This window comes from Trematomus bernacchii, unplaced genomic scaffold, assembly GCF_902827165.1.
Source record: "Trematomus bernacchii unplaced genomic scaffold, fTreBer1.1, whole genome shotgun sequence".
Taxonomy (NCBI): Eukaryota; Metazoa; Chordata; class Actinopteri; order Perciformes; family Nototheniidae; genus Trematomus; species Trematomus bernacchii.
Genome location: NW_022987648.1, coordinates 5,087,653 through 5,101,379, shown reverse-complemented (window position 1 = coordinate 5,101,379; position 13,727 = coordinate 5,087,653). Strand labels below are relative to the sequence as shown.

At 41.3% G+C, this 13,727-nt stretch overlaps 1 protein-coding gene across 1 annotated transcript; it reads left to right on the top strand.

Annotated features, from left to right (window-relative positions):
- The first annotated feature begins 446 nt into the window (after positions 1-446).
- On the top strand, positions 447-13,525 carry LOC117485855 (general transcription factor II-I repeat domain-containing protein 2B-like). The gene is given in 4 exon segments (XM_034134561.1): positions 447-590; positions 592-1,487; positions 3,159-3,178; positions 13,406-13,525. Coding segments are annotated over 4 exon segments (1,140 nt in total). The 5' UTR covers positions 447-486.
- Positions 13,526-13,727: the final 202 nt, after the last annotated feature.

Sequence of the window (13,727 nt, the reverse complement as noted above, 5' to 3'; positions counted from 1 at the left end):
AGGGCGCGGACATCGGAAGCTTTGCTAGCTAAGCTGCAAAAGCAGCAAGGCTTTTTTACCAAGCTTCACACATCCAGTGATGCAGCAACCATGACCAGCTTTGTGATATCCCACAAAATCGCTAAAAACAGTAAGCCGTTCTCGGAGGGGGAGTTTGTCAAAGAGTGCTTGGTGGACTCTGCAGCACTAATATGCCCTGAAAAAAAAGCCGCATTTGAGCAAGTCCCGCTGTCCAGGCGAACCGTGACTAGAAGGATCGAGGACATTGCGGGGAATCTGGAGCTTCAGCTGCAACGTGAAGTGGCAAGTTACGACTTTTTCTCCTTGGCTTTGGACGAGAGCTGTGATGTCCGCGACACAGCCCAGTTACTCGTATTCGTCCGCGGGATAACACCGGACTTCAAGATTACGGAGGAGCTGGCAGCAATGCGGTCGATGAAAGGGACGACGACAGGGAGCGATCTGTTCACGGAGGTAAACGAGTGCATGGACACGCTGGGACTGAAATGGGACAGACTGGCAGGTGTCACAACGGACGGTTGTCCAAATCTTACCGGAAAAAATGTCGGACTTTTGAAACGTATGCAAGACTGAAATCGACGCGGATCAGAAACTGGTCTTTTTGCATTGTATTATACACCAACATGTGTTGTGCAAGTCAGTGCTAACAATTAACCATGTTATTGATGTTGTTACTACAATAGTAAACTTCATCAGGGCAAGAGCTTTGAACCACAGACAGTTTATCGCACTTTTGGAGGAGCATGAGACTGAGCATCGTGACATCGGCTACCACACAGCTATCAGATGGCTCAGCCTGGGCAAAGTGCTAAAAAGAGTTTGGGACCTGAAAGCAGAGATTCGAGAGTTTTGTGAGAAGAAAGGCAAAGACTTCCCAGAGCTCTCAGATGAGGACTGGATGGCAGATTTTGCATTTGCTGTTGATGTGACTGCACTGATGAATGAACTGAACACCAAACTGCAAGGCAAGGGCCTTTTTGTTCATGAAATGCACAGCCTGGTGAAGGCTTTCATGACACAGATGCAGTTTCTTTCAAGCCAACTGGAGAGCAACACTCTCACTCACATGCAAACCCTGAAAGAAGTCACACCATCAGCTGATCACCTCCGCAGGTACTCATCCATGTTGGGAGCATTGCATGGTGAGTTTTCAAGGCGATTTGAAGATCTCAGAAAAATCGAGGATGAAATGCACCTGATTTCCTCTCCCTTTACCTGCAGTGTGGATAATGCACCCAGTGATGTTCAGCTGGAACTCATCGACCTGCAGTCTGATGCAGTACTGGCAGAGCACTTTAAGTCAGGATCTCTGCTGGATTTCTACTCTTCTCTCAAGGAGGAGAACTTTCCAAACATGAGGAGACATGCTCAGAAGATGTTGGTTCTCTTTGGCTCGACCTACATATGTGAACAAACATTTTCAATTATGAAGTTTACGAAATCCAGGTATAGATCCTCTCTCACTGATGATCATCTGTCAGCTGTGCTTCGCATCTCCACCTCAGACATTCAACCTGACTTCGATGCACTCGTTAAAGCCCAGCAGAGACTAGATTTCTCTCACTGAACAAGAAAAGAGAACTTAAAAACACCAAATGAGGTGGTTAGACTACAAATGTTGGCATGTAAAGGCACCAACTAGCAGTGAACTGGGACACTTTCTTTGGAAGCCTTTTTCTCAAAATCACAGTTCAGTGATGTTTAGTGACAGTTCAATATGATGTATCTTGCTTAATATTTGGAGTACAAAGACAATATTGTGATGTCTTTAGAATGCTAAGAACCTCTTTCCAACAGTAAATGAAACTCAAAATGTGTTTGAGTGAATGTGACTGAAAATGTTCACTAATATGAGTCACAAATGGTGAAAAACGTTCATTTTGTTTACCATTGTTTTGGGAAATTTGATTTAATAAATGACATTTTTTTGTAAGGCAACCTCACTTTTTCATTGCTTAACTATAACATATACTCTTACCAGAGTACACATAAAATGCAGTAATTGGTATTTGTTTTTGTAAAGGTATTTGTTTTAGTATATTTCAGTTACAGTCCTTTGTTTCAATTGTTTTTTTCATTTAGAGTATTTGTTTTAGTAACTTTAAGTGACAATTTAATTAAAAAACATAAACAGTATTTGCTTTTATATAAGGTAATGAACAGTTTCCACTGTACATCCGGGTCTCTGATTTGATTTTTCTGACGACTTTTTACTTTTAATTCTTACATTTTGAACACAAATACCTGTACTTTCTACTACATTTTCCAAACAGGCTGGTTAGTTTGAATCTGTGTTTGGTGGCGTGATCATTATTATTTAGAGTCATTGCGTGCCTATTGATTTGAACACGATCCGTGTATCCATCATTTTCTCTAAAGAAGAGATTTTGCCGTTGTTCAGCATGGAAACATTCATTAGCTAACAATGACATTATTGTTCTCTTAATATAAAGGGAGGTCAGGTACTCTTTAAAACAGCTGGTAGTTATGGGTACTTTTTACTTAAGTACATTTCAAAGCCCATACTTCTTTACTTTTACTTGAGTAAAGAAGTTTAGTCAGTACTTCTACTTTTACCAGAGTATTTTTAAACACGAGTATCTGTACTTCTACTTGAGTAAAGGATGTGTGTACTTTTGCCATCTGGTGCTATCAAATATGTTTTGCAGCTCCAGACACATTTTATTTGATGGAAGAGAGGGAAAATTGGCACTTTGGATAGTAAAGGTAGCCTACCCCTTATATACTAAGGGTTGATGCTGATTGGAAAACAAAAAGGCTGCACTCTGGCTCAATGGTACCTAAACATTTCTACTAAAAGAATCGTATGTTCTGAGAAATCGTTCCATATTCTCATTTTCTCCTGAAATGTGACCATATGTGAGGCTAAATGGACAAGAGTTCAAGCCTTGCTCCATTTGCTTTTGCATTAAAGCGCCCGGCTCCAGGCTCTGAGCGCAGCTGCCGTCGGCCAGCCAGGAAATTGCACCTGAAATTGGCCCTGTGGTCTGAGTGGCTTATAAGTCACCTCGCACGTATGAAGGTAAATGCGAGAAGCAAAGAAACAGCCTCTCCACTTCTCTATATCCACAGGTAGTTTCTCAGCCCATCTGCTGTATAATAATGTCCGCCTGCAGCCAACGGTTACCAGAGAAAGGTCAGTGAGTCGTGCAGAGTAAAGTCTGGAGTTAAAAAATCCAAAATGGAAGCGGGTGTCTGTTTTCTTTGGCCAACACTGCATGTACAAATAAATCCCAGATCCTCGGTTTTTTATCCCTCGTCTGTAATGCACCCTCTTGTTTTCAGTTTTCCTGCTATTGCTGTAAATTGGCTCATTTTTTTGGTATGTGCTGAATGTTCACAGGGAATGAATGGAGGAGCTTGAATTTCCCTGATCTGGGCAAAAAAATGCAATTGAATAGAAATTGTGTGCTGGCTTCATTATGATTTGAAATAGATCATTTCTCTATTCACTGTCTCCCGGGTTTCCAGGCAGTGAAGGAGCAACAGATATGTCTTGCTTAGCCGGACCTAAGCCTCGGTGTTAGAGAGGCCGTAAGTGCAGGCTGGAAACCTGCTCATGAATCAATGCCAAGCGCCAGAGGAAACATACCTTTAGTGGTTAGAGTTTGGAAGAGGGCCAGTGCTGTTGGCCATGTTGGCTACTCTATCATTCCAATTAAAGAGCCTGGAGCGTGTTCAGGCTTGTGCAGGATCTTTGTTCTTATCAATCCATACCTCAACACTTCAGCATGCGTGATTACAACACATTTCACATTCTGTCCCGGTCCCATGCTTAAAAGATTGAATTAATGTGGTTATATTTTGCATGTTAAAATCTGTTTTTGTGCCAAAATCTGTATTCAGAGATTTCCGAGCCCAATGCTTCACCCAGAAGGTTAACATTTGGATGCAAATCAACAGAAAAGGATTTGCTTTTACTAAAGGTCTTAATTTTCATCACCATCTGCCTCTGGGTAGTGCATAATTTACACTAGCATACTCATGCATTGATTACTGAATGGGAACAGGCCTGGGGGTACAGGGGGTCAAAGGGCTTCTGTTTGAAGTAACTGTTCATATTCTTCCAATCAAACAACTTGTCATGATGGCATGAACAGACAGAAAAGGAGGAGTTTATGGAGCCTGGATTGAGTTTTGTCTGATCACTTCTCCACTTCTTTGGAAAGAGACAGAAAAGAAAGTGATTATCAGGAAAAGATGTTTAACAAGACGAGGAGAAACACTCCAAGAACTCCAGTGGCTCTCCATTCACTCAATTGGAACAGTGGAACATTATAAGGTTCTGTAAGAAGAAAGCCTTAGATGATTTAGGGGCCAATTGATCTAACATTTCAGGGTTCGAACTCAGTCCAAAGTGGACCAAAGTTATAACTTTCAGGATTCTGAGCAATGTTTTTATATTCCTTAACATAACATACTTTTTTAATATGGCTTCTAAATGATAAGTATTTATTATAATTGTTTTATTCAGATTAGGTTGCTTATAACAGTGTGTTATAGGTAACTAGCATTTGTAACACAATTTAAGTCATAATCAAAATCAGTGGCGGCTGGTGGAAAATATTTTAGGTGGGGCTGTGGAAATGGTAGTCAAACAATACTAGGGGGGTCCGGGAGGATGCTCCCCCGGTAATCTTTTTTGAGAAAAGACCCCTTAAATTATGACTTCTGGTGATGTTAGAGGGGGGGGGGGGGGGGAGGACAATTTGAGGCTTAAAAATATGAGAAGACTGATCAATACCTCCATAACTTCAGTGTGGTTAGCTATGAATCTTCCAAAACTTCCAAACACCTTGTCCTGGACATAGTTTCTACAGCATAAACTGTGCAACAGTACAGTAGGCCCACACAAACTGCAGAACACCGGTGCTTTGGGAACACTGATTTAATTCCCATTTAACCTGTTAAGGGGCTTTTTTCCCCCGTTTTTTTTCTCACGAAACTGTGTCTCAGGGCTTCTAAGCACCTAGCCTGTTTTTCATGTTTCAGGCTCGAAAATGACATGCCCAAAACAAATGACTACAACTTAACTTCTAAAAGGGTTATATGAATAATTTCTTTTATCAAAGCAAGGTTACATCTGTGAGTTGGATGGAGAAGTGTCAGAATCAATATAAATGTTTTTTATTTTAAAGAAAATTCAGATTTTACATAGTAAAAAACTGTAAATTATAGTGTCCGTCCAAAAATTATTTTTTACAGATAGTGAAAACTACCCTTGGATGATGGCTTAGTAGACTAAAAGCTTTAGGAATCCAAAGTACAACATATAATAAGTACCCTGTATCAAGATTGATGCAAAACAAGTGACATTTGACCTTTTTAGAGAGGTTTAGCCAAAACCACCCCACCTCTGAGGTGATTTGGGTGAAAATGTTTTTTTTTCCATATCTCTGGCCCCCCTTGGTCGATTTTGATGGTTGACACACCCTTCTGACCGTTAGAGCCAATAGAATCGAAGGGGGGGGGGCCACACACACACTCATTGTAAAGAGAAAAGGTGGGGGCTGCGCGTCTGAAAATCTAGGTTAGAGGGGAGCGATCTTTCCTTCTGGAATTTGGAAACTAAAAAGCAGTTTTATTGCTTATGGATTATCAGAAATAATTTCAAAGAAGGCACAGATACATAGGATGAACCTATGGATTAACTGCAGCATCGTTTTTTTATCGTTTTAATGCCATTGAAGACCAGTTTTGACCAAGGTAAGCCATGTTAGCGTTTCTAGCTACTTAGCTCCACATGTTATGATGTACGCTTTCGTTTATAGCGTCGCAAATGTTTATCACTGAGTGTTGAGGAGGGCACCACTAGATTCAGTGTCTCCAGGACACCAAAAACGAGTGGTTGGCTGTGCATCTAGGATAAGTAATAAGGGAGTTAGAGTGAGTTTAAGTGCCGTTTTAGGTTAAATTTTTTCGCTCGTGGCTAATTCAGAGGCTGAGTGCTAGCATTGTGGGGTTTTTTTGGAAAAAAAAATTAAAAAGATCAGTTAGCTGAGTTTTTTCCCGTTACATGGATATAAAACATTCATAGTTTATTAAATATTAACATTCCTTAGACGTTGTTTCCTGCAAATAACACGTTTTTCCGCCCGGTACCGGGCGGGCCGTGCGTAACAGGTTCAAATGTAATAAACTATTCATGTGTCCTACTCAGAGGAAACGCATCTAACTGATGATATGAACCATGTTTACCGAAACAATACACAAGTCTCACAAGAAGCGTCTAAATGAGCCCTGAGCGAAAAAATGCTAACGCATATACTTATCGGATATGCACAAACAAGCTTACAAGCTGAGATTCCACATATTCTAGAAATATAAGTATCATCACTGAGCGATCAGAACTCGCGACAGGGGAAGCAAATACAGACATCACACGACGTAGCTTTAGGTAGCAAAACACGGAGATATGCTCACCTTTTGCAGAATAACAATTCTGATCAAAAACGAGAAAAACACATCTGAAGGTTAATCCATAGGTTAATCCAATGTGTCTGTCACTTTGAAAAATGATTGATGATCCATAATTCCATTTTTATGTCAAAAACGGAGTTTTCATTAGCTGCTAATGGTAGCTTCCAGAGTGTATGACAGCTTCCTGTTTTGTCTCCTTGGATACGAGTCCAAACAACTCACAGACTGCACCGGGCGCTCACGTAGGAGCCCTGTGACCATCAGATTTGACGACGCTGATTGGCTGAAATTATGTTTCGGCGGCATAGTTTAAAGATAGCAACAGTTGGCTTCTGCTGCACTTGCTGCCCTCTCGTCTGGGCGCTGTGCATAGCGCCCAGACGAGAGGGAGTAATGATACACGGGCAAGGCCAGGCAGGAAACATGTGACTTATCAGTAACTTTAGACATCGTAACACAAATTTAAACGAGATTTTATTGTAGATTATACATTTTACTGATACCAATTATATAATATTTACCTTGTTTATTAAAAATAAAAATAAAAATAAAAAATATATTTTTTAAATATATATTTTTTAATTTTTTTTAATTTTTTTAATTTTTAATGTGGGAAGAGGGGGGGCGGCACCCCTAGCGCCCCTATGGGCCGGCCGCCACTGATCAAAATATATTTTCAACATCAGACAGCTTGATATATTCTGCTAGCTCTGAAAAGCCTGAGCTGCAGTCATGCCCTTGAGAAGCACTTTTTAAAAATACCAATCAATGACCATCAAATAATGCAGCTGTATAATTGGAATATTAGGTAAACTCAAATAATTCTGACAGCCTTGAACAAGAGGCAATAAACCCCCCCTCGCAGTTAGAGTGCATTATAAAGGGAGATGTAGGAGGGGAGTGGAGGGGGGGAGGAGGAGGAGGAAGAGGAGTGATATATCTCCTGCCCTGAGTTTCCACAGTGATTGGAGGCTCGGCAAATGATGAGTGAGGCAGCTGTGAGAGCACGGAGGTTCTGCAGGTTCACTGCAAAGTCAACACCATCCCCCCCCCCCCCCCCGAGAAAAAGGCTCAGTCATTTCCTGAAACAGCTGGGCTCTCTGCTGGGTTTTTACCAAACTGGGTTTTTACCAAACGTTTCTCAAATAGGAGGAAATGTTGGGTTTTAGGCGTGTATCGGTATCCGTATTCGTCCCGTACCGTCACGGTTCGGACGTCACGGTTCGGTGCATGCAGTCACACGACGAATACGCCTTTTTTTACGAGTGGGAGAAAAGTCTGTCATTCAGGGCAGTATCCATTACACTATATATAATCCAGGGGGCGGTATTGCGCCTAAAAGCTGTTAAACAACAAATGAAGAAGAAGAAGAAAACACAAAGAAAACAAACAAAATACAAGAAGAAGAAAAGTTAGTATGGCGAGTTCAGATAACACACAGGAGCTAGAAGACCCACCTGCTTCTTTTAAATCAGCTGTGTGGGAACATTTCGGGTTCCCTGTGGACTACAACAACGATGGAGTGCGAGTGGTGGATCGGACGAGGACGGTGTGTTGGCGTTGTTCGACAGCGGTGCGGTATGCTAATGGTAACGCGGCCGTAACGCAACGCAGACGGACCCGGTGGAATCTAGGGGTAACACACGCCAAACATGCTAAATCATATCAGATTTAGATTCACCCAGATTTGGCAAACGCCGGAGCCCGGCAAAAGACAACAGCAGTTCAACAGCTTATCCCCGCTGCTTTTAAGAAGCCAATAGACATGAAAGCCGAGAGACCAAAATAAATAACGGAAGCTTTTGGCATATGTTTTTCAACGGCTATGCTGCGCCCTTATGCAATAGTAGAGGACCCCGGCTTTTATTGATTGCGATTGAAACACTTTCTTATTATTTATTTTGTAATATTTTCAAGTCATTCTTTTTAGTTTTACAGATTATTGAACCTTTTTGTTTGACATCAGCCATTATAGATAATATGGCCATCTGAGTGTGTGTGGTACTGTTTGTGGTTTGTTCTTAACTATGTAATAAAGTTAATTATTCAAAATGTTAAAGTTCCTTATTTTTAAACTGAAACTTGCACTACTGTTCAAAATAAATCAAAACAAACCTGGAATTATACATTTGGGACTTTTTTTTGCTTTTTCTTGTTGTACCGTTCTACTTTTAAATCCAGGCTGAAGACTTTTCTTTTTGCCGCTGCTTTTAATTGAACTATTCACATCTTAAACTGCACTGTAACTTTTATCCATGTATTTTTTCTTTTAATGTTTATTTTATTATCTTTTATTTTTAATGACTGATTTTAAATGCCATTTTCTTAATGTCTTCCATTTTTGTAAAGCACTTTGAATTGCCTTGTGTTGAAAGGTGCTATATAAATAAACTTGCCTTGCCTTGCCTTGCCTTACCGAACCGTGACCCCCGAACCGAGGTACGTACCGAACCATGAATTCTGTGAACCGTTACACCCCTAGTGGGTTTGCTGGGGACTATTTTCAGCAGCGGATTATTACACCTTTGGTGCTCTTGGGAGTACTTGAGGTAGCAGGATGGTGTGTGAGGGATTAAATGATCAGTGTGTGGCTTGACTGGAAAACAGACTTGGATCATGCACAAGCAGCAAGATGCCATCACTGTTACGGCAAACAGAGCCACTGGAACGACACTTTGGAACATTTTATTCTGAGGAACATTTTAATTTGTAATAATAGTTACTGTTGATTCTCTCTTGTAAATGGTCACATAGTTTAGATGTACGACAGCGATTGCGTTATGAAAAAGGTGGAAATGGGCTGTGATGCGCCCTTGTGAGCCAACGTCTCCATTATCAGCCCTGCTGTCTTCAAATGCTTCAGGGATTTTGTTGAAGTGAACGAGGGTTTATTAAAATAAAGCATCTGTGTGCAGATACTGAATACATCACCCACATGTATTCATTTGTTGTGCAGATTCTGCCGGATTTCTTTTTTATTGACAGCAGTTCAACATTTGAACAGAATATTTCCCATTTGTCCAGAACGGAAACGTTCATTGTTGGTTTTAGTTTTTTAATTAGATTTGATTTGTAAAGAAGTAAGCACCGTTCTTTGTTAGCAGCAATATGTGGTTTGTGTTTCAGTTGAAAACACTTAAATACATAATATAGTGCAGTGTGTAGTAAGACATTGTGTGCACCTAAGTCTACAAGCACAAAAACCAAAAACAACCAAACCTGCATTGGCCCTCGTCTCTCCAGCCTCAATGGTTTACGCTCCACTGCCAAGTCAGAGGTCTAATTATGCATTTGAGCGTGAGGGTTTAATTTGCACTTTTCATTTGGAGTGATTGGCACTTGCATAAGTTCTGCTGAATGCTGTTTAACTACAGGGGAGGCACCGGGCTCCATCACCAGGCCACTCCACTCACCAGCGTTTTTCCAAACCAGTGCGTCGGAGTTGAAGGTTGCATGTTAATTTTAGAGCTTGTGTGTGTGTGTGTGTTTTTTTTGTGTGTGTGTGTGTAGGTCTACCAACAAATTGCAGTTTTACCTCGGTGTACCCTGCATCACGAGTAAGGCTGTGTGTGTGTGTGTGTGTGTGTGTGTGTGTGTGTGTGTGTGTGTGTGTGTGTGTGTGTGTGTGTGTGTGTGTGTGTGTGTGTGTGTGTGTGTGTGTGTGTGTGTGTGTGTGTGTGTGTGTGTGTGTGTGTGTGTGCACCTGGTAGCTCCAAATATTTTATCTCAGCACTGGGAGATAGAGATGGATGCCTCAGCATACCTCTTGTGACAGCCCCCCCCTCCCTTGCTAATGTGCTAGCGAGTGCAGTTGTGAGAACTTAAAAAACCCACGCAAAAAGAAAGACATAACAATGCATGCACAAAAAAAACTGGAAGGTTGACTTGTCAACACATCATTGTATCAGGTTAGTTGAAAGCAATAATATTAAGTTGAACCTAATATTTTGTAGTTATGCTTTCAACTAACCTAAAAACGATTATGTTACCATTTGTTGACGTAAAACATTGAATTAAAAACCAACGAGTAACACTCAAACATACTCTCAGCATGCTCACACAGTCCCTGAATACACCTACTTACACACCTAGTTCCACACACACACACACACACACACACACACACACACACACACACACACACACACACACACACACACACACACACTGCTGCCTCACCCCACATGTGCTTTCTTCCCTGCTTTGAGATCCAACTAAAGACTTTTCATCTCACTTTGCTTCTGTCTCACTTTCTTTATCACACCCCCAAAACAATAACTCATTTCCCTTCCCTCTGTCTTTTCAACCCCCCCCCCCCTCCTCCACCTGAAAACTGCAACACCAACACGTTCCTTCCTTTCCTCTGAAGCAGATCCCCATGTGGTCAAGCATAACAGAAGTACACTGCTAACCCCTTCCTATTTGTTTGTCTGAATATCTCTGCCAGCACACACAGGCATACACACACACACACCCACACACACACACACACACACACACACACACACACACACACACACACACACACACACACACACATACACACACACACACACACACACACACACACACACACACACAGCTCCTTAATTAACAAACAATTTGTAAAGGGAGGAGGGAGACAGATGTTTGGGAAACAATTAAGTGAATAACAAATGTGCTAACAAAGGGTTTTCATAATCCCGCCTGCCTGTCTGTTACGATGAGAGCTAACTGCTCCTCATCATTTCATAGCGCTCGCCTCCTCCCTGTGCTCCTATGGGCGGGGGCATCTCATTCTAAGAGCTAATAAAGGGAGCCATCTGAATGCTGTGATTGTCACACGGTGCACAGAAGTCAGTGACATGTCAATCAAGCTTTGCTGAGTCTGGAGAGCAACGATGAGGAAGCCAAGAGATGTGAAATGAAAATGAAGAAGAAGAGAGAGCTGTCCTTGTGTTTTCCCACTGAAGGATTTTGCTGATTGTGCACTCTCCTTTTTTAGCACTGCCCTACTTCACATAGCTCACCTGCCCAGTGCACCTGCTGCTGGCTCACGAGAAGCCGAGCAGAGAACTCTCCTGTTCCTATACGTCTCTGAGTTGGAGCACTAGTGAGTGCAGGGTTTGACTTTAACTGGTTTAAAGGGGCACTCTAGCTATTTAGCATTGCATTCCTCTGAAGTTGGCGGACTCTACGAGAATTTTAAACCTCAAATAAATATTGCTCATAAAGGTCATATTTAAGCATGTGCTTGATACAACAGTAGCCAGATGAGTTACACAATGCTTTATTGAATATCAGAGACTTCAGTGAAATACTGCCCAACTCTGTCCTTAGAACTTACACATTGTTGGAGCATGGAGCATGCACAGCTTTATTTATCAAAAGAGTTTTCCCAAAATGCATCAGAATGTTTCATATTCTAATTTTGACTCTTCATAACTTCATAAAATCTCAAATAGCTTGTGTTAAAGAGGAAATATTACGCTTTATGCAATTTTCCTAGCGTGTAATAAAGGTTTGTGTGCATGTGTACGGTCTGCAAAGGCTAACATCCCTGTGTCCCAGAGGGAGTTGATCTCCAGCACACTCTGTGTTACGTTTTTGATAATCCTAGTAGATGTTTTGTTTAACGTTTTTGATCTTATAGTTTCTCAGTTTTGATCCTCCTAGTGAGCGTTTTGTGTTTTTGCCTTTTTATGAAATACTTTGTTAATCCTGACCTGCCTCTGGTGTCGTACGTTTGGGTCCTGAGCCTTGTGACAAGCATAACAGTAGATTGCTTTGTGAATTATTAAATATAGCAGATTGCCCTCTCTCAGAAGAAGAATGTGATCGGCAGCGGTCCGCCATAAAGGAATCAGAGCAGAGAGATTAGGGAAAGTTAAATCATGTGAGGGTTCTGGGTGTATCGGGGGGGGGGGGAGAGCCGATAACAGCCCTGCTCTGTTATTCATTTTGGGAGTGAAAGATAGATGGGCAACTGAATAATTTCCAATCTTCTTTAATGCCATGTGGCCGACGACAGGAGAGGAAGAGATGTTTATTTACCGCGCTGAGGGAAACCTGAGGGGGGGGGGGGGGGGGGGAGAGATATGGCCTGGATCAAAGTGTTGAGGATGTGAGAGGAGACATGAAATCTCATTTTTTGGTATGACGTGTTTTAGTCACCAGGTGCAGCTCAAAGTGCTTCTTCAACATGGTACACATTAAAACTGAGAACAAGAAACTCACTTCAAGTCAGAAGATAAAACCTGTTTGCACACAAGCAGCACAGCATCGTGATATAACCCTTTAAGGGACACCAGGAGGTAAATGGTATGATAAGATTTATTAAATACAATACAAAAATATGATCCCTTTTGGTAAAATAACGGAAAACATAAGACAAAATGTAATGATACAATAAAATATAAAAACTTATGAAATAAATAAATAAATAAAACAATTACAAAAAACTAAAAGAACAAATAAAATAAGAATAATACAAACTCAATAAAGAATAATAATGAGGACGCTTAAAATACCAACTTAAAATGGAATGTTGCTAATAAAACTGTAAAATAAACAATAAGTAAAAATGTATAAAATAAATGAAACAATATACAAATAAATAAAGAATAAAGCCATTTAAAAGGGGGTTGTCGCTGATAAAAAGCTAATCTAAAAGATGTGTCTTTAGCTGTCGTTGAATAATGTCCACCTCAGTCAGGTGCGTCTGCTGCAGGACATTTTTAGTGCCTTAGACCTTATTGTTTTTATCACTTGTTCTTGCGTCCTTATCTCTGTCTTCTATCGCTTTATCTACGGCTGAGATCTTTTCTGAGTTAACTTTATACCTCACTTCCTGATATTTCACGTGTTACTTTCTCAGAGGCAGTTTTCACCCCTCCCCTGCTCTCTCCCCTCTCCTCGGCTGACCCTCTCCATACACACTTTCAGTTTTTTCTTTTCTTTTCAGAGTGGAGAAGCTCTGGAGCTCCTTGATGTGGAGCCCTCTGTGGACCCCTCTGTGGCCCCCTGTGGACCCCCTCTGTGGACCCCTCTGGGGGCCCCTGCAGTGGGGCCGGTGTTTAATTAAGCCCCTGGCTGCGACGCCCAGCAGGCCCCTGCTCTCCTGACCCCCCCCCCATCTGTGGAGGCTTCATTTCTCAGAACCCACACACTCTAATGTAAGCATGAGCTTTTAAAGCAGTGTGTGTTGAGCTGAAAATGCTGATCCGCATTATCATATACATATTATTATCATACACACACACGGAGGCTTTATTATGCTTTTTGGG